Genomic DNA, 20,952 nt, shown 5'->3' with positions numbered 1-20,952 from the left:
TCAATGATCTTCAAGTGAAACTGCATTATCCACATGCAAAACAAGAGTTCTGAAAAAGAACATACTTAACTGCCAAAAAAATAAGGCTATATTTAAAGAAGAGAGAGAAGGGAGCGGGGAGAGACATATACATAGAAGGATATAAGAATAAAAAATCAGATTTTGCTAAACAGGAAAAGTTAATGTTAGTCAACTTTGGAGGATGTTAAACAACCAACTTATTATTTTAAAAACTAGTAAATAAAGAGAAAGAATCAATTATTTATCCTGTCTTACCTATATGAAAGATATCTCAGGGTAACCAAACTGGAGATAAGGAGAAGTTTCTCTTTATAAAAGTATTCCAGTCAACAACTAAAGAAAAAAATGACGTAATTGGAATACCCCCATTTTATAATCCTTAATAAAATAATGGACTTATATAATAATGGTGCTAATATTACAAAAAGAAAGACGTTATTGTACCCTGTGATCGAAATATAAAAGACCATGAAGTGTATTCTTGTAAAAAAATTTTTTTTCAAGCCTCTCAATTGAACTATCAACTCACAGGAAACACAGGGAACAGAGAAACTTATTTAAACGACACCAACTGGAATACAGTCAGTAAAACCCAGACTGTGGGAAACCATACTTGACAAACAATCCAGTTTCATCAACAAATAAATTTGAAAAGAAAAACAAAGAAATAAACACAATCAGAAAAATTTAAACACTAACTGGGTAATTGATTTGAAAAGACAATTCCTAATTTCTCTTAGGTGTGCTAACTTTTTTAAGTCCTAAGGTTAATACATTTACAGATGAAATGTGATATGTTTTCTGGGATATGCTTCAAGATAATTGAAAGCAGAGTAAGGAGGGGTATAGATAAAACAATATTAGCCAGGAGTTAATATTAGCTGAAGTTGGGTGATAATATATCAAATTAATTATATAATTCACTATACTTTCAGAAAAATTCTCTGTAACAAAAACGTAGGAAGAAAAGTTAATTGCAACATTTTATTCTAATCATGAACTTCTCTTAAAACCTAAGTCAAATGTTCAATAGTTCTGAAAGCAATCATATGATTCAAACTCATGACAAGTTTCCTTAAAGCTAAAAAGGAAGTAATAATGGACTGAAATGAAATCAACAGCTACATACTGTCTTATACTTAGTTGACCATATTTATTGCTATATTTTAATTTAACTCTGCTCATGTTTTCCCATATTAGCAAGGAATGAGAATGGTGATCATGAGTCAGTATTCTATTTTTTATGCAAATAAATAAAAAAGAAATATAGTCATCCAGGCAGGTCCCCCAAAACACATTACATTCTAGACACAGAAGTTTATTTAGTCAGTTATCTCAAATTAGATACTGAGGTCCCATAATTTCATGATTCTTACAAAATTTTATAATTCTTGCAAAATCAAAACAAAAAAACAAAACAAAACTGTGGAACACTAAAAACTGTTAGCATAGGTTTAATTGAGGAGTAGAAATGAATGGCTTCCTAACTGCAAAAGACAAGTGGCATTTAGTCAAGCAATAATTCAGAAAGCTCTTCTAAAAACCATTTACTATATATCAATTTATTAGCCTGAAGTCCCTGCGTCTTGTATTGGAAAAGAGTTCAATATGCACTAAATATGCAAAACCACGAGAGAAACACAGTATCTTCCTGGAGTGTCAATTTTATTAAAAGATTTTTGGGAGGAGAAAAATCCTGAATTTTCGTTCTTTTAAAAGTTTTGTCAAGTGGATTCACAAGCAAATCAGCAGCATCTTGCTTTTCTATGTTGGGAATCTTTAAGTTAAATGGTAAAAATCTGGAGAGCAAAAATTTTTACATATGCTGACTACTCTGAAATTATGGTGGCGTGATATTATCAGTGCATTAATAATCCTTAAAAACAAAATCATTTTTGGGCCGGCCCCGTGGTGTAGTGGTTAAGTTTAGTGCACTCCACTTGGTGGCCCGAGTTTGTGGATTCAGATCCCTAGCTCAGACTAACACCACTCATCAGTCATTCTGTGGCGGCAACCCACATATAAAGTGGAGGACGACTGGCACACATGTTAGCTCAGGGCTAATCTTCCTCAAGCAAAAGATAAAAAAAAGAGGATTGGCAACAGATCTTAGCTCAGGGTTAATCTTCCTCAGAAAAATAGAAAGAAATCTTTGGGGCTGGCCCCATGGCCTAGTGGTTAAGTTTGGTGCACTCTGCTTTGGCAGCCCGGGTTTGAGAGTTCAGATGCACAGTGCAGACCCACACCATTCATCAGCCATGCTGTGGCAGTGACCCACATACAAACTAGAGGAAGACTGGCAACAGATGTTAGCTCTGGGTAAATCTTCCTCAGGAAAAAAAAAATCATTTTTCAATTAAATATTCCAACTATAAACATGAATCAGAGGTTAAAAGCAGAAGTTTGGAGGGTAAGCTTGAACCCATTAAGACATTCAGGGCTCTTACAAGCAATGTTTAAAAAATAACTATACCAATTCTAGTAAACTTATCAGATGTGTGTTGCAAATGAAAAAGAGAAAATTTGCTTCCAGTTTCCCTTGAGGTCAGTTTTAAAATGGTCTTAGAAAGGAACGAAGTTCTGATACATGCTACAACACGGATGAAACTTGAAAACATTGTGCTAAGTGAAATAAGCCAGACAAAGTAAGACAGATAGGCAAATTCATAGAGGCAGAAAGTACAACAGAGGTTACTGGGGGCTAGGGAGAGGAGGCAATGAGGAGCTATCATTTAATGGGTACAGAGTTTCTGTTTGGGATGACAAAAAAGTTCTGGAAGTAGATATTCGCAATGGTTACACAACATTGTGAATGTACTCAATGCCAGTAAACTGTGCAATTAAAAATGGTCAAAATAGTAAACTATGTGTCATGTATATTTTACCACAATAAGAAAACCCCCCAAAAACAAAACCAAGAACTAAACAAATAAATTGCCTTAAAAGGTAATGTTCCCTATCTGAAAGTTGTCACACATGTTCTTCTCTCCCCGGCCCTGCTGCCATTCCGCCTCCCCACTTCACTCTTTATTACTTTAGATCGCAACTGAAACAGTGCTTCTCCATGGAAATCTCCCCTGAATCAGAGACTAGGGAAAATGTTTGTGTTATCCAGTAGGTTTCTCCTTCATAGCACTTACCACAGTTTAAATATTTATATATATAATTTTTCCATGATACTTATATTTACACTTTTCCATGATAATTATATCTACATTTTTCCATGGTAATTATTTCCCTCACTAGAGAGTAAAGTTCCATGATGGAAGAGCCTGTTAAGTTTTGTTCACTCTGAATCTCCAGTGCTTGGATGCTTAATAACTGTTATTGGAATTTATGAATGAAAAGAAAATTTGTGAAGACCTGCACTGGTGATATAGCCACATTGTGAAAGATCAAAAAAGATGCAAATTGAAAAAAGGTAACCTACTGATCAATAGTATCAAATGATTCATGCTCCAGAGATCAATATGAACAAGTTGAAACTGAGGTTGACTCTGGTCTTTATATTACAATTGGAAGTAGCACATATTTCAATGATTTTACTGATTCAATATATTTAGAATGATAGTAAAGTCTGTAAAGGTATTTTACTTCACAAAGTACAAATTAGATAAAAATTTTAAATAAATATCAGTTTTTAATCAAGCAAGACATTCCCCTGAAAAAGACATATGAATGTGAACACAAATGGGATCAAATTATTAAAAGAGTAAACTCTAAGAATCAAGGTCAACACACTCTAAATAAAGGTTTCTCAACTTCAGTAGTATTGACTTTTTGAGTGTGTCCCATTTAACATTTATATTTAACAATTATATTTATATTTTAAATATAAAATTCAGTGGCATTAACAGCATTCACAATGTTGTACAACTATCATTACTATTTCCAATATTCTTCATCATCCAAAGAGAAACTCTGTAACTCTTAAGTATTAACTTCTCATTCCCCACACCACTGATAACTTCTAATTTACTTTTTGTCTTATTAATTTGACTCTTCTAGAAAGTGCACATAAGTGGAATCATACAATATCTGTCTATGTCTGGTTTATTTCACTAAACAATGTTTTCAAGGTTCATCCATATTGCAGCATGTATCAGAACTTCATTCCTTTTTATGGCCGAATAATATTCCATTATATGTATATATTACATTTTGTTTATCCATTTATCTGTTGAGGGACACTTGGGTTGTTTCCACCTTTCCGATAATGTGAATAACGCTGCCAAACAGTGAAGTACAAGAATCTGTAACTTGGGTCCCAGTTTTCAGTTCTTCTGGGTATTTATGTAGGAGTGGAATTAAAGGAGTGTCATATGGTAATTCTATAGTTTAAGTTTTTGAGAAGCACCAAACTCCTTTCCACAGCACCTGAGTCACTTTACATTCCCACCAGCAATCTATAAGGGTTCCAATTTTTCCACATCCTCACCAACACTTGTTATTTTCCTTTTTTTTTTTTTAAAAAAATAACAGCTATCCTAATGTGTATGAAGTTTTTCCTTGTGGTTTGGATTTGCATTTCCCCAATATGTGAGGGGCTGGCCCGGTGGCACAGCGGTTAAGTTTGCACATTCCGCTTCTTGGTGGCCCACGGTTCGCCGGTTCAGATCCCGGGTGCAGACATGGCACCGCTTGGAAAAGCCATGCTGTGGTAGGTGTCCCACATATAAAGTAGAGGAAGATGGGCATGGATGTTAGCTCAGGGTCAGTTTTCCTCAGCAAAAAGAGGAGGATTGGCAGTAGTTAGCTCAGGGTTAATCTTCCTCAAAAAAGTAAAAAGAATCTTTCTGTGTGCTTATGGGTCATTTGTATATCTTCTCTGGAGAAACGTTGAAGTTCTTTGTCTATTTTTTAATTAGGTTGTTTGTCTTTTTGCTGTTGAGTTGTAGTTCTTTAAATATTCTGGATATTAGACCCTTATCAGATATACAATTTATAGACATTTTCTCCCATTTTGTGGGTTGTCTTTTCACTCTCTTGATAATGTCCTTTGATGTATAAGAGCTTTTAATTTTTAGCAAAGTTCAATTTATCTATTTTTTTCTTTTGTTGCATATGTTTTTGGTGTCATATTTAAGAAACCACTGGCAAATCCAACATCATGTAGATTGGTCTCTACAATTTCTTCTAAGAGTTTCTAAGAGTTTTATAGTTTTAGCTTTTAAGTTTAGGTCTTTCATGCATTTTGAGTTAACTTTTACACATGGTTTAAGGTGACGGTCCAACTTCATTCTTTTGCATTTAGATACTCAGTTTTCCCACTACCCTTTGTTGAAAGGATTGCCCTTGTAAATGCTGAGAACAAGAGGAACCAATTTAAATATAACTGGATATGTGCTATATGTTTTACATGACAAAGGACAGTTTCAAAGAAGGAAATATAAAGAGCAAACATATTCAGCCAATTAATCAGTATTTACTGACATTTTTTTCTTTTCTTTTTCCCTGAGGAAGATTCACGCTGAGGTAACATCTGTGCCAATCTTCCTCTATTTTTTCGTAGGTGGGCTGTTGGCACAGCATGGCCACTAACAAAGCGGTGTAGATCCATGGTATAGGAATCGAACCTGGGCCGCCAAAGTGGAGCATGCTGAACTTAACCACTAGGCCATCAGGGCTGGCCCCCTAACACTCTTGTACCACGTGCAAAGCCTAATGCTGATTGCTGTGAGGGTAATAAATTTAAGGTACAATCTGTACTTTTTTAGGAGCTTAAAATTTATTTGGGGAAGTAAGCCAAGTTAACTAATTTAAGGCATGCATGGAGCCAGGCCAAATGAGCGTTTCAGACAATATGCACTATGAGAGTTTGGAGGAGGCAGTTATCACTGCCAGCTGGGATGGAAGTTTTCTTTGTTGCCACTAGTGTTAATCCAGCCACGTAAATCATTTTCGAAAGAACAAAACAAAAACAGAAAACCAAAGTCTATATACACAGTCCCTTTCTAGCATGTTCCAAGTATTTTCTGTTATTTTAATAAAAATTTTTCATCAAAAGACTAACGTGGTCAAATTTATAAAACATATGCAACTAGTACAATGAATTTGTTTCCAGTGTTTATAAAAGAGTAACAGGAAACATGACAATTTTTCCTGTCTTTCATATTCAACAAATTCAATGTATGGCATTTCCCTTATAATTCTTTTAAAACACAACATAATTGCTAACACTTAAATGTGTTCCAAAATGCTGCCTTTTCTGTGGGCAGGGTATTCATGTTCATTATAGTTAAAATTTTTCAGTGATCTGTTTCACATTTCTTATTTTATACAAAATGGTTAGGGGAAAAAAGTTACAGGGGTCATATAACTTAATGAATTCAAATAATGAATTAAAAAATAATTCAAATGGTACTAGGAAGTCTTTAGCAAATGAAGTATTCCTCAGTGATAGATACCTGAATGAATTTAGGCATATAGAGAAAAAAAAGAATGCTTTGTGTGGATTAAAAGACATCTGCCATTGAACATATAGTCCAAAAACTTCCCAAAATACACTTAAGCAAACCATAAAAAGAGTAATTGGTACAACTGAAAGTAAGATCACTATATACAACCATATAGTCTGATACCTCTACTACAGTAAAGTTTGGTTTATTAAGAAATGTCTGACCCAACTTCAGTATTATATCAACTCCGAAAATGAAATGAGTCCTCTAAGAATAAACACAGAGTTTTAAAATCTAGGAGTGAAACGCGTAACATTTACCAATCTGGGAGTGATATATAAGCACTTCCTATGTGTTTATCAAGTATATAAACATTTATAAAATTTTACAAAGTAGTATAGCTGCATCACCTGTACTCCTTTTCCCAGCTGTTGTTTACTTGGCATCAATTGCTTCCTGGCACCTATGGCTTCATATCTTCCTTCTGAATGTCATTCACGAACAGAAGAAGCTCTACAAGTTTTCTGCTACTTGGAAGTAGGTAGCTGGTGACTTTCTGAATTAATTATCTACTAATTTGGTGTATGTTTGGACTCAATTTCAATGAGGTACAACAAAGTATCAAGACAGTAAGGTTAATTTCAGACAAATAGGAAAATGGACATCTTACCCACATGCAGGCCTCAATCCTAACTTTTGAGATGATGCTCCACAAAGAAATGGTTCCTTCAACGCCCTCTTCATCTGGACAAATAATCTGATCAGGATAGGGTGGTTCAGGGAAATTAACTGAATTGCATTCATAAGCAGCTAACGTAACTGAAGCAATATGTGGACCCTATAAAACAAGTATGAGAAACCTCTGATGAGAAACATTAATGAAAAAGAAATTATCAACACATGTTATTTTAACAATCTCTTAATCACTATATATTAACAGAAAAATCTTAGCTTTTAAAGAACACAAATCTATCTAACTAAATATTTCAAGATACAATTGGTAATCTGAAAAAATAATCTTCCCAGAATCTCTTCCTGGCTTGCTATTAAAAAAAATTTAGACTTATTGAGGTATAATTTACATATAGTAAGAGTCACTTTTTTTAGGACTATTGTTCAATGAGTTTTGACAAATATATTCAGCCATATAACCACAACCAATCAAGATACAGAACATTTCCATCAGTGTAAAAAGTTCCCTTTGGAACCCTCATACACTGCTGGTGGGAATGCAAACTGGTGCAGCCACTACGGAAAACGGTATGGAGATTCCTCAAAAAACTAAAAGTAGAAATATCATATGACTCAGCTACCCCACTACTGGGTGTCTACCCAAACAACTTGAAATCAACAATCCAAAGTGATATATGTACCCCTATGTTCATTGCAGCACTATTCATAACAGCCAAGACATGGAAGCAATCCAAGAGCCCGTCTACCGATGACTGGATAAAGAAGATGTGGTGTATATATATACAATGGAATACTACTCAGCCATAAAAAAGACACAATCATCCCATTTGCAACAACACGGATGGACCTGGAGGGTATTATTTTAAGCGAAATAAGCCAGACCGAGAAAGACAAACACCATTTGACTTCACTCCTATGTGGAAGATAAACAAACGGACAAAGAGAACAGTTCAGTGGTTACCAGGGGAAGGGGAGGTGGGAGGTGGGCACAGAGGGTGAAGGGGAGCATTTATGTGGTGACAGACAAGAAACAATGTACAACTGAAATTTCAGAATGATGTAAACTGTTATGAACTCAATAACAAAAAAAGTTTCCTTTGTCCTTTTGTAGTCAATCTCCTTCCTCCAATACTACCTCCTGGAAACCGTATGATTTCTAGCTTGATTCTGATTTTATTTATCCATATTTCTCATTTGTAAGAATGTTATCCTCTGTGATAAAAACTTGCTGTGCCCCTATTCCTTTAGGCATAATCTGAGACTACTACTTTTTGACCTTACTTAAAAACAGCTGGTGAAGTGACTACCTCATGTCTCTCTCCCACTGAGATCCTAAAACAAAAATGAAACTGTGGGGGGCTGGCCCGGTGGTGCAGCAGTTGAGTGTGCATGTTCCACTTCGGCAGCCCAGGGTTCGCCCGCTGGTTCAGATCCTGGGTGCGGACATGGCACCACTTGGTAAGCTATGCTGTGGTAGGTGTCCCACATATAAAGTAGAGGAAGATGGGCACGGATGTGAGCTCAGGGCCAGTCTTCCTCAGTAAAAAGAGGAGGATTGGCAGCAGATGTTAGCTCAGGGCTAATCTTCCTCAAAATAAATAAATAAATAAATAAATAAATAAAAATTAAAAAATAAAACTGTGGGACCAGTATTAGCGAGTTTTTCCTTTAAAGTAATTTTTTTCTATGGAAGCTTTTTTGCTGCTTTGTACCTTTATTTTAAAATATTACAAATTAATAATAATCATATGGATGAATATTTAGGTGTGTGATAAAGGCTTAAACACAATGGTTCCCAACTGCACATGTATGCCAAGGTGAGGTATATGCATTAGCATCAACTAGGGGGTTTGTTACAAATATAAATTCCTGGGTTTCCCAAGCATAGATTGATTCAATGGGCAGGCGGAGGGGGAGTACACATATGTTTTAAACAAGCTCCTTTAGAGTTTCAAATAAGTTAGGTTCTAAGAGGCTAGGTTTAGGAACCATTGGGAGAATAGTAAATTAAGGGTCAGAAAATAAGTGACCTTGGACAAGTCACTAAACCTTTCCAGGGCTCAGTTTACTCTTCTGCAAAAGGCAAAAGAATGAGACTTGGGGCTGGCCCGGTGGCATAGTGGTTGGGTTTGTGCGCTCTGCTTCTGTGGCCTGAGTTCCGCAGGTTCAGATGCCAGGCACGGACTTACACATGGCTCATCAAGCCATGCTGTGGCAGTGTCCCACATGTAAAGTTAGAGGAAGACTGGCACAGATGTTAGCTCAGTGACAATCTTCCTCAAGCAAAAACAGGAAGATTGGCAACAGATGTTAGGGCCAGTCTTCCTCACAAAAAAAGAAGAAAAAATCCAGCTCCAAAATTTAAAAACTCCAAATATAATCAAGTATGTCAATAAAGTCTAACGTTAATTTCCAAAGTTCTCACAAGGTGTAAGATCTAAAAGTTGGACATTCTTAACATGTTGCTCTAATACATACGGTATAAGTATTCACTTTAAAACATACTATAGACAAAGTTCATACATAGTAGCCATAAGCATAACTTCTATAGCCAAAAGTTCTGGTTCAGGTTCTGCCCTCTGTCACTTAACCTGATGAGTGTTGCTTTCCTTGTCTACAAAATGGGGATAATAAAATACTCTCAGGACCTACATCCTGGGGATATTCTGAGGCTTACATTAGTCAATTCTTACAAAGTGCTCAGCTTAGAGCAGTGCTGGGCATATAGTAAGCCCTCATAAATTACAAGCCATTAGCTGTTATGAAGAAAAATCTACGCTACATTTCTCCTTAAATGCAATAGGCACTTTATGATCAGATAAAATCTAAAAAATGAAGTTCTATCCTTAGCCCTGAATCAATTAATTAGGTTTTTTCATGACCAAAAAAATCTATGTCAATTTTTACTCTGTTCCTCTTTTTCTTGAGTTTTAATTCATAGAAATCATAAATAGTAACATTTAAGTTTTAAAAATAATTACAGAATGTTTAAAAAAGGAATGCTTTTGAGTATTCAGGTTTTTAAAAAAGTTATGATTAACCATGAAATCTACAACTGTTTCTTTGAATACTAGATAAGAAATTTCACATTAGATAAGAGATTTCACAGTTAAGGAAAAAAAACACATTATTTTGTGATTCCAGAAAAAAAAAACCCCTCAAGTTTTAAGTTTGTGGAATTCAGAATAACCGAATTAATTAGAGAAAAATTTCTCATCGTACATTTACAGCTAAGTCCGATGGAATTCAAAAAAACCAAGTGTAACTTCCACCTTTACTGTTTGAAAACACAAAAGAGAAATGTGATACCAGTAAACAGAAGAAATTCAAGAGTTTGCCACGATATCGCCACAGAACTATCCTCTGCAGGCTGCAGCAACAGTCGGTCTACTCCTCGCCTCTAGAAACGAACTCCCAGTGAACAAAAATCAAACTGTACTGGATGCAAAAATAATGAGATTTCTGGGGTATATAGAAAGGAAGAAACTACATATCTACTCCAGAAATATAGATAAAATATGTACCCTGGCAGATTAAATACATCATCCAATAAGATAAAAGACTTATTCATAGTTGTAAATTTAAATGATTCTAAAAAGGGAAATTTTTAGTAATCTGATGAGAATTTTTTCCCTAAAGAAAGGATGGTTCATTCACACAACTATGCTGATATATACTTTCCATAACCACAGTAATAAGTCATGATTACTCAGCCTTAGAGGCAGATGTGGTGGTTCCCAGACAAAATGAACATGAATAACTGAGCATCTTGTCCTTTGTTCATACTCAAGCGCTCATTTAGCCTATACCTTGACATTTTAGTTTAAACTATGTTAACAGACAGGAAACATCACAAGTTGTTTTCAACATTACAGGTTAAGCACTCCTAAATATAACTGGTTTGATTGAAATAGATACCAGCTTACATGGAAAATCCAAACATAAAAACAAAAAAATAATTTTCATTAAAAAAATCTTAAAGTTACATATATTCAAATTGCTGTTTAAGTCTATTTTCTAAAACTTACAAGTCACACTGCAATGTACCAAATATGAAAGAACCACATTTTTTTAAATTGAGGTCATAATAGTTTATAACACTGTGAAATTTCAGTTGTACATTATTATCTGTCAGTCACCATATAAGTGCTCCCCTTGACCCCTTGTGCTCAACCCCAACCCCCTTCCCACTAGTAACCACTAAACTGTTCTGAAAGAATCACATTGTAACCATACCAAATGAAGAAACAAGGGATAAAGACAAACAGCTATATAAAAGGCTACCTGGACAGAATCACCATAAAACAAAAAAATAACCTAATGAACTGAGAAGGAGGTTCCAGCTCTCATGGGAACATGCAGGTATTGATATGTAAGAGCTAGAAATCCTGGCCTTTGGCTGTGGGTTTTCTGCCTCAGATCATGAAGCAACTGGTACAGACTTTCACTCCTACAATAAACAACTAGAAAACTGGACAGAATATACAGAACAGTTCTTTTCAGACATTGTAACAGGCAGTACAGAACTTCTGACCACTGAGAGATGAGATACAAATGAGGAAACCCTACGATGACTCTGGCTTTCGATTTGTAGACACATTCCCTGTCTATAGCAAAATCCATGGTCTAAAGAGGAAGACCCCAAGCAAAGCATGGTGGTCTTGCTGAGTTGATAAGGAAATCTGAGTTCGGGGAGGCTCAGTAGTTGAAATTTGTGGGGCAGAATACTAGTGAAGAGGGAGCTATGCAGAGAAAGAACTCTAGAAACATTCATGGGGGCCCCTTGAGACTCTGGCATACAAAGCTGCATCGCACGCTAGGGGGAGATTCCATGAGGCCAGGCAAAGTACAACTAGTGGGAAAAAAAACAACTATCAGGCAGCTGTAAGCTGAACAATTCCTTGAGTTTATTAGGGCTGGGAAACACTTGAGCTTCAACCAGCTAGAGTGGAGGGATGCAGCATTCAGGGAAGATCTTGGAAAGAGGCTATAGTAAAAGCTACTCTAAATAGGCCATAAAAAGATTTTTAAAAAGCCTTAAACAGATCAAGCTGATCCACAAGTAATGTAACCATCCACCAAAACAAAAAATTGATGCTCTGTAAAGGAAGATAATAAAATCGATATAATCAACAATTTAATACCACGTATCCAGCATCCAATAATAACTAGATAAGCAGGAAAATATGACCTATAGCCAAAAGAAACATTACTCAATAGAATTAGACCAAGAAATGTCAGAGAAAAGGAATTAGAAAACAAGGACTTGAAAACAGTGACTATAAATATGTTCAAGGATTTAAAGCAGCAGTTGGCAAACTTCAGTCCATGAACCAAATTCAACCCTCCACCAATTTTATTAAGTTTCAAAGACTAAAGTCATATACTTTCACTCACATACTGTCTCTGGTCAATTCTGTGCTACAATGGTGAAGTTGAATAGCTCTGACAGAGACCCCATGGCCTACAAAGTCTAAAATATTTACTACATGGCCCGTTACAGAAAAAGTTTGCTGATCCTGGATTTAAAGGAAAACATAAACACAATGAGGAAAGAAATAGAAAATATAAAAAATGACAAAATGGAACTTCTAGAGCTGAAAATATAATATCTGAATAGAAAAATTCATTGGTTAGATTATCAAGAGATTAGACACTGCAGAAGAAAATATTAGAGAACTTGAATACAAGGCAATAGAAAGTATCCAAACTAAAGGGCACAGAGAATAAAGGCTATGAAAGAAATGAACCTCAGTAACCTTTGGAATAATACCAACCAGTCTAATATACATGTAATTGAAATCCTAGAAAGAGAGGGAAAGGTGTGGGGGGATGAGGTGTGTACAGAAAAATATTTGAAGAAATAGTGATCAAACATTTTCAAGATTTGATTAAAAATATCAATCCATCAATTCACATAGCTAAGAAACTCAACAAATCTCAGTCAGGATCAACATAAAGAAAATAAAACATAATCAAATTGCTGACAATCATCATAAAATCATAATCAACTTGCTATAATTAAATAATATTGAGAAAATCTTAAAATCAATCAGAGGGGATAAAAATAACATCATCTACAGGGAAATACAGCTAACACTTCTCATCAGAAAAAGTGCAATTACTTTTTTTTATTGCAGTAACACTAGTTTATAAGATTATATAAATTTCAGATGTACATCATTATATTTTGATTTCTGTGTACATTATATCATGTTCACTACCCAAAGACTAATTACAATCCACCATTATACAGATATATGCCTAATAGCCCCTTTTGCCCTCCTGCCTTCCCTCTTCCCCTCTGGTAACCACCAAACCAATCTGTCTCTACCTGTTTGTCGTTGTTTTTATCTTCTATCTATGAGTGAGATCATACAGTATTTAACTTTCTCTCTCTGACTTATTTCACTTAGCATAATATCCTCAAGGTCCATCCATGTTGGCACAAAAGGCAAGATTTCATCTTTTCTTATGGCTCAGTAGTATCCCATTGTGTATATATACCACATCTTCTTTATCCATTCATCCCTTGATGGGCACCTAGGTTGCTTCCAAGTCTTGGCTATTGTGAATAATGCTGCAGTGCACACAGGGTGCATATATCTTTATGCATTCGTGTTTTCATGTTCTTTGGATAAATACCCAGCAGTGGAATAGCTGGATTGTATCGTAGTTCTTAATATTTTGAGAAATCTCCACACTATTTTCCAGAGTGGCTGTATCAGTTTGCACTCCCATCAGCAGAGTATGAGAGTTCCTTTTCCTCCACATCCTCTCCAACACTTATTTCCTTGTTAATTATAGCCATTCTGAGGGGAGTGAGGTGATATCTCATTGTAGTTTTTGATTTGCATTTTCCTAATAATTAGTGATGTTGAACATCTTTCCATGTGCCTTTTGGCCATCTGTATGTCTTCTTTGGAGAAATGTCTGTTCAGATCTTTTGCCCATTTTTTAATTGGGTTGTTAGTTTTTTTGTTGTTGAGATGTATGAGTTTTTTTATATATTTTGGATATTAACCCCTTATCAGATATATGGTTTGAAAATATCTTCTCCCAATTGTTAGGTTGTCTTTTCATTTTGTTGATGGTTTCCTTTGCTGTGCAGAAGATTTTTAGTTCGATGTAGTCCCATTTGTTTATTTTTTCTATTGTTTCCCTTGCCTGGTCAGACACAGTACTCAAAAATATGCTGCTAAGACCAATGTCGAAAAGTGTACTGCCTATATTTTCTTCTAGAGGTTTCAAGGAATTACTTTTCTAAAGTGCTGCACAGAAAAAAATGTCAACCTAGAATCCAGGGAAAATGTATTTCAAAAAAGTTCTCAGACAGAAAAGCGTACCAGATGGAAACTTAAATGTACACAGAGGAGTGAAGAGCAATGGAAATACAGAAGACCTTTCCTCCTTATTTTAAAATGTCTTAAAAAAATAACTAGTTGTTTAAAGCAAAAACTGTGACATATGTAGAAGTAAAATATATGACAAAGACAGCATAAAGTATGGGAGGGAGAAAATGGAGTATACTATGGTAAGGTGGTTACATTATATATACTAAAAATAAATGTAGGGGGCCGGCCCCGTGGCTGAGTGGTTAAGTTTGTGCACTCCACTGTGGCAGCCCAGGGTTTCGCCGGTTCAAATCCTGGGAGCAGACATGGCACCGCTCATCAGGCCATGCTGAGGCGGCATTCCACATGCCACAACTAGAAGGACCCACAACTAAGAATATACAACTATGTACCAGGGGGCTTTGGGGAGAAAAAGGAAAAAAATAAAATCTTTAAAAAATAATAAAATAAATGTGGAATCCAAAAGAAGGTAGGAAAGGAATAAAAAATAGGTGGGACAAATAGTTTGTGAGTAAACTTAAACCCAACCATATTGATAACAATATTAATTATAAATGGACCAAACATACAAGTGAAAAGGCAGAGAGTGTCAAACTGGATTAAAAAGCAAGACCTCAGTACATGCTGTCTATAAGAAACTCATTTTAATCATCAAGACCCAACAGTAAAAGTAAAGGGATGAAAAAAGGTAAACCATTTAAAAATAATCATAAAAAAGATGGAGTGGCTATACCAATATCAGAAAAAGTAGACTTCAGAAAAGAAAATATTACTAGAGATGAATAAGGACATTCCATAATGATAAAAGGGCTAATTCTCAGGAAGACAGAACAATCCTAAATGTGTAGGCATGTAATAACAGAGTGTCAGAATATTAAAGCAGAAACTAACAGAACTGAAAGGAGAAATAAATCCACAATTATAGTTGGAAATTTCAACGCCCTTCTCTTAAGAGTTGATAATCAGTAGTTGAAAATCTTAAAAGCAATCAGAGGGGATAATTGACAGCCAGTATGGATATAGAAGATTTGAATAATAGGCAACACTTCACCTAACAATAGCCAAACACATATTCTTTTTTTTTTTTAAAGATTTTTTAAAAGTTTTATTCCTTTTTTCTCCCCAAAGCCCCCTGGTACATAGTTGTATATTCTTTGTTGTGGGTCCTTCTAATTGTGGCATGTGGGATGCTGCCTCAGCGTGGTTTGATGAGCAGTGCCATGTCCACGCCCAGGACTCGAACCAACAAAACACTGGGCCGCCTGCAGCGGAGGGCGCGAACTTAACCACTCGGCCACGGGGCCAGCCCCCAAACACATATTCTTTTCAAGTACTCATGGAACATTCACCAAGACAGACCACATGTTGTGGTATAAAACGAGTCTTAGCACATTTAAAAGAACGTGCCATGTGGCAAGGTAAAGATCAATACAAGGAATACTTCTTAAGGAAAAGTGGCAAATGAAGTCTTCAAAGGTTAATTTCTCCAGATAAGAATATTGCCCTTTAATCTGTGTGGTGGTAATCAAAAGAAGCTAAACAGCTATATAAAACCTAGGAGACTCTATAAATTCCCTAGTTAGCGACCAGGTCACAAGTAACATTCACTCACTGCACACATAGCCCCTCAGAGTTCCTAATTACCACCAATGAAAGTTCCTTTTAATGATAAGAAGGTTAAACTTTAAGATTATGAAGAAATGCTATAATCTCATCAGAGTGACAGGTTTTAGGGTCTTTGTTTGGGAGGGCTTGTGAGTCATTATAGTCATTCTAAGTAAAGTCAATTCAACAAGGCAGTTCAGCTATTTGTGTCATATTGAACATCTGGTTTTGCTTCAGTTCAAAGCCTCATATATCTAGTCTCATGAGCTGTATTACATTATATTTTCCAAAGTTTTGATAATGGAATAATTTTGCCTTGTCTAGGATAAAAGATATACTGCTTGGAGAGGCAAGAGTATGTCTGGGTGAGAGCAAAACCACAGTTAGATCAGGGGGTAAGATTTCTAATAAGAGCAGATATAGGTATTTGTGGAAGAAGTATTTTAACTTTTAAAATATTCTTTTCAGATAAATTTTAAAAGTTACATTTCTATAATATTCTTTCATGAGCAGTGTAAAACAGTAAGTTTTAGTGATTGAAAAAAATTGACAGAGACAACCCAATGGGATCAAATTTTACTCTAGCTTCATATATAACTATTATAACTAATAATAACTAATATAACTATTAGTTATAGTTCTAATTAAGAGAAATTTCTAATTTAAAAAATTGTCCTAAAGAGATAAAATTATCATTCCTGAAATTATACCACACAAAACTATCCTAATCTGGCAGTGAAGAGAAGTTCTAAACAGTGGCCTGATAATAATGCAGTACCTATAAAAGCTCTGAGAAAGAAGTCCTGGTGCCACAAACACAAATTAGGGTCTTCGTAAGGAGAGTGTGTGATATTCATACCTTAATCCCTGAAAAAAATTATATTATTAAAATGACAAACTAGTATATGCATTGCTGCTTCATTAAAAAAAAAAAAAAGAAAGTTTTCTGGATTCTGAACTTTACTGTTGGGTTTATTTTAGGGCCTTTTCTTCCAGAGACTTTTTTTAAAAAGTAAAAACCTAAAATGGTCATAATAGTTAACTATGAGCCTAATTTAGTCAAGCCTCTTTATCAACCAAGATGAAGAATATCATGTCACATTAAGAGTGCAGTATGTGTATGTACGAGTTTTTGTAAGGAAGACGAGAAGACAGACAGACAAACATTCTTACATTCTAGGCGGCTCCCACAGAACTGATAAAACATTCCTAAAGACTGCAATTGTTTGCACAACATCTGTAATGTCAATTCATAGCCTAATCCATCATCCATACACAGAAGTCAAGTGAGATCCCAAAGGCAAAATTTCCAATTAGTTTTGTCTGGAAAGTTTAGGGCAAAGGTAATAAAATCAAGAATCCTGTGCTGATTCACTGGGAAAACATTTGTTTGCCATACTCCTTCACTAAGGAACAAAAGGAGTCAGTGGTTAGTCTAGAATGTGATTCATTAGGAATATCTGGGTGATAAATAAATGAAAGATGACAAACAGTCGTCTGTATGACTTGCAAAAACCTTTGTTTTCTTTAAGTCCAACTTTCAGGGGACTTTATAAATGCTTTTGCAAACAGGGATTCTACTCTTCAAATTCTTTTAATCATTGGTTTCCTCATCATAGTCAGAAAACAACTTACCTAAGGTTATGGTGTAAAGCAAACAATTCTAGGAGGTTAGAGCATAAAACTACTGATTCCAAACGGGCACTGAGAAGTTTAACTAGTGTTTATATTCTTTTTGTGAAGAAGGTCCCAAGTGTACAAATTAAGCCTCTGGTCCCTCTCCATAAAATGTTGTACAGTATGTCAAAAAGCCGTAATCTGGGCACTAGTTAATGTGGGTTTTAGTTTTCTGAATCTGTTAATAACTTACCAGATGTAATCAGACTTCTATCTCACATTCCTCATTTGATAAAAAGCCTAATAATAATAGTAATAAAAATAACAATAATGATAATAATGCCTGCACAACCTAGGTAACAGGGTAAGAATATATGAGACGATATAGTGTTATGATAAGTATAAAACTGCTAATCAAAACAAAAAATGTCTAAGCTCTATAGCTCAAGTTTTCAGGACCTGTCTTTGAAGTCATTTTTATTATATGAATCAATCTATAAACAAAGACATGTTTTGCTTTTCTTCTCTAAACCTAAGCAACCTTCGAACATAAAGTTGACTTAAGCGCTTAGGAGAAATGGACCACATATTTATAGAGAGAGCTTAAAAAAAGGTTATTATAAATTGTTTAAAATATATACCCAACAGAAGAGATTTCAGCTGAACTGAATCTTAGCTTTTATTTAAGCACACATTAATAAATAGTGACTTGAGGGCAGGAAGTCACCCAGTCTGTGCATACCCCTTTTGTCTGGTGAAAACCCAGTCGTAGGTCCTGGAGACCTTGGTTTCTTCTTTTGATGTGGTGATGCTCTTAAGAGTTAATACATGAGTCATTCGTAGGGAAAGAAAGGGAGAAGAGTTGATCCTGCCCTCATCAAAAAAAAAAGGGCAAACAGACCTTTTCTAAGAAAGGCCTGTTGGTTTTCCCGCAAGAGCCCTGAGTCACTGCATGCTTATAGCCAGAGTCATTATACCTATATAGAGCAATATCAATTTGCATTAGAACCTTACTTTTGGCAATATCTCTCCTTTCGTGTCTTACGGAGGGATAGAAAGGTGAGCAATGAAGCAATAATCAGAAGTCAAGCAGGAAAAAAGGGAAAGAGATTGGCTAACAATTTTTTAAAAAGAATTATTCCATCTCATGACATTAAACAATTTCCCTTTCTGAAACTTCACTATTTCATTTCAATCCATATCCATGCAGTTTTCCAAATAACATTTACTTTAGGCAATAAACAGCCAAGAGTCAAAAACTATAGGAAATGTCTATACCTAAGGAAAAAAACAGCTTTATATTAGCATACTATACACACACTACAAAGTACTTGTTTATTAAAGGAAACAGGGTACTATATACAGAGGTGTTCCATAATATTCAATAGCAATCAAGATGTCAGACTTTTTAAATTTATAATTTTTGCCACATATTTTATTGATGAAATAATCCTAAATTTTAAAGCATAAACAGACTTATGACTCTTACACAGGGACAAATATCTCACAACTAACTTTCTTTGTACTTATTTTATAACAAAGAGCCAAATATTTTTTCTATTAAAATGGTCATATTAAACAGATGATTCATAAATACCATTCAGATGATAATGCTTTGACGTTATAGCTTCTAATAAAAACTAATCTATTCTACAACGTAATTGAATAGTTTCAAAACTTTTCTACATCCCAACCACATCTAGATAGGACCACTCCAATGCTTTCAACATGTGAAAATTCCTCCCATTTTGATCCCAAAAGGTGAGAGAATTCAATGGTTAAGATATATGCCAAAGAGAAAAGTTGTCTGTAAAATATACTCAGCCTTCTATTTATAGCTCAATATTTGGGTGCCTTTTAAAATTATAAAATAATTGTTGATAGTTTTTGTTCTCATTAGAGGTCTTTGTCTAGGAGCTGGGCTTGTTTGAAAGGTGTAATACAGGGCTTGTTAAGCCATTCTTCAGGAAACTACTCCACCTAGTGTCAAAAACTGTTCGTAATGACTTGAGACTCGTAAATTCCTGCCAAAGAACTCATTCTCTTTGTTATTGTTAAACATAACAGACTTTATAAATCATTAATGGCACATACAGTTTACAAATGGCTCTTTAATCATCTGCTTGTCCTGTAACTTGATGAATAATAATGTACGTGCATATAAGGAGCATGTCTGAGATACATTTCTCATTATCACATACCAAAGTTCCTATTTTTGTCAACCTGGTTGTTTAGAGAATTATGAATCATATTTTTCTAGTAATGGGAAATAATCCTAAAGTGGCTAATGAAATAATCCCACCACTTCTCCCAATTGTTTATAACAATCTAAACTTAATCCATAAATTATTTATTTTTCAAAATGATTGTAATGTTATGAAAGCCGGTATTTAATAACTGCACACAGTAGTGGTTAAAACATGGAATTAGAACTAAATCTTGCTGCCATTAGGCAGCTCATTTGGAAGAATTTTTTCCACTTTTCTCTTCAGGAAAAGTTGTCTTTTTCCCTTGATGGTTTTCTAGACTGCTCCAGCACTCGCACAACTATATTCTTTTCTAAAACATCACGTTAAATCTAATACTCTGACGCAGAAGAGAGAAGAGAGAATCCTTTTTTGGTAAATGGATGAATCAAATGCACAACGTCATGCAAAAATCCTTAGAAGGTGGCTAATTCACTAAGGCTCTGAAGCTCACTATGCTTCTTCTGGTGTACTGTCATCATCCCACGAGTCAGAGCAAGGCTTAGCAAACTACAGCCCGCAGATCAAATCTAGTCTGCCACCTCTTTCTGTGAATAAAAGCTGATTGGAAAACAGTCACATTCATTCCTTTACACACTGTCCTTGGATGCTTTCTCATTACAATGACAGATCTGAGGAGCTGCAAGAGAGACTGTATGCCCTGCAAAGCCTAAAGTATTCACTATCTGTCGCTTTACAGAAAAAGTGCTGACCCATGGACTGTCTAGCCCTGGGTAAGGCCATTATTAAGGTGGAAATTTTGACTCATCCAAAAACAGAGATGCACCAAAAAGGTTAACAGCAGCCACGTTCCCTTCATTAACTTATTGTTTTTGCTCTGGGCATAATTTCGACTAGTAAGTAAGCATTCCTGGATCACTCATGTTCTGGATCTCTTGAAAGGAAACCTGCTATATGCCTGCTAAGACTAAAATAAATTTGTGAATGGATTTCTGGAGATTAATATCCAATAGAAGAGTGCTTAGCAGATGTGATCTCAGAAAAATCTGCCAGCCA

The 20,952-nt window shown here is 35.3% G+C and overlaps 1 protein-coding gene and 1 long non-coding RNA gene across 4 annotated transcripts in view; one reads left to right on the top strand and one right to left on the bottom strand.

Annotated features, from left to right (window-relative positions):
• LOC138916268 (uncharacterized) overlaps window positions 1-8,213 on the top strand; it is a 48,438-nt gene extending 40,225 nt beyond the window's left edge. Inside the window, exon 3 of the long non-coding RNA XR_011423286.1 lies at window positions 7,810-8,213. This is a non-coding gene — a long non-coding RNA (uncharacterized lncRNA). The remainder of the gene's footprint in view (window positions 1-7,809) is intronic.
• VMP1 (vacuole membrane protein 1) overlaps window positions 1-20,952 on the bottom strand; it is a 125,487-nt gene that overhangs the window by 63,596 nt on the left and 40,939 nt on the right. For all 3 annotated transcript variants that reach the window (XM_070227522.1, XM_070227524.1, XM_070227523.1), the window contains one exon: window positions 7,090-7,257. In XM_070227522.1, the coding sequence (XP_070083623.1) occupies window positions 7,090-7,257 (168 nt within the window). The remainder of the gene's footprint in view (window positions 1-7,089; window positions 7,258-20,952) is intronic.

Source organism: Equus caballus, chromosome 11, assembly GCF_041296265.1.
Source record: "Equus caballus isolate H_3958 breed thoroughbred chromosome 11, TB-T2T, whole genome shotgun sequence".
NCBI classification, from domain to species: Eukaryota; Metazoa; Chordata; class Mammalia; order Perissodactyla; family Equidae; genus Equus; species Equus caballus.
The sequence above is the reverse complement of the archived record's forward strand: the minus strand, read 5'-3'. Positions and strand labels throughout refer to the sequence as shown.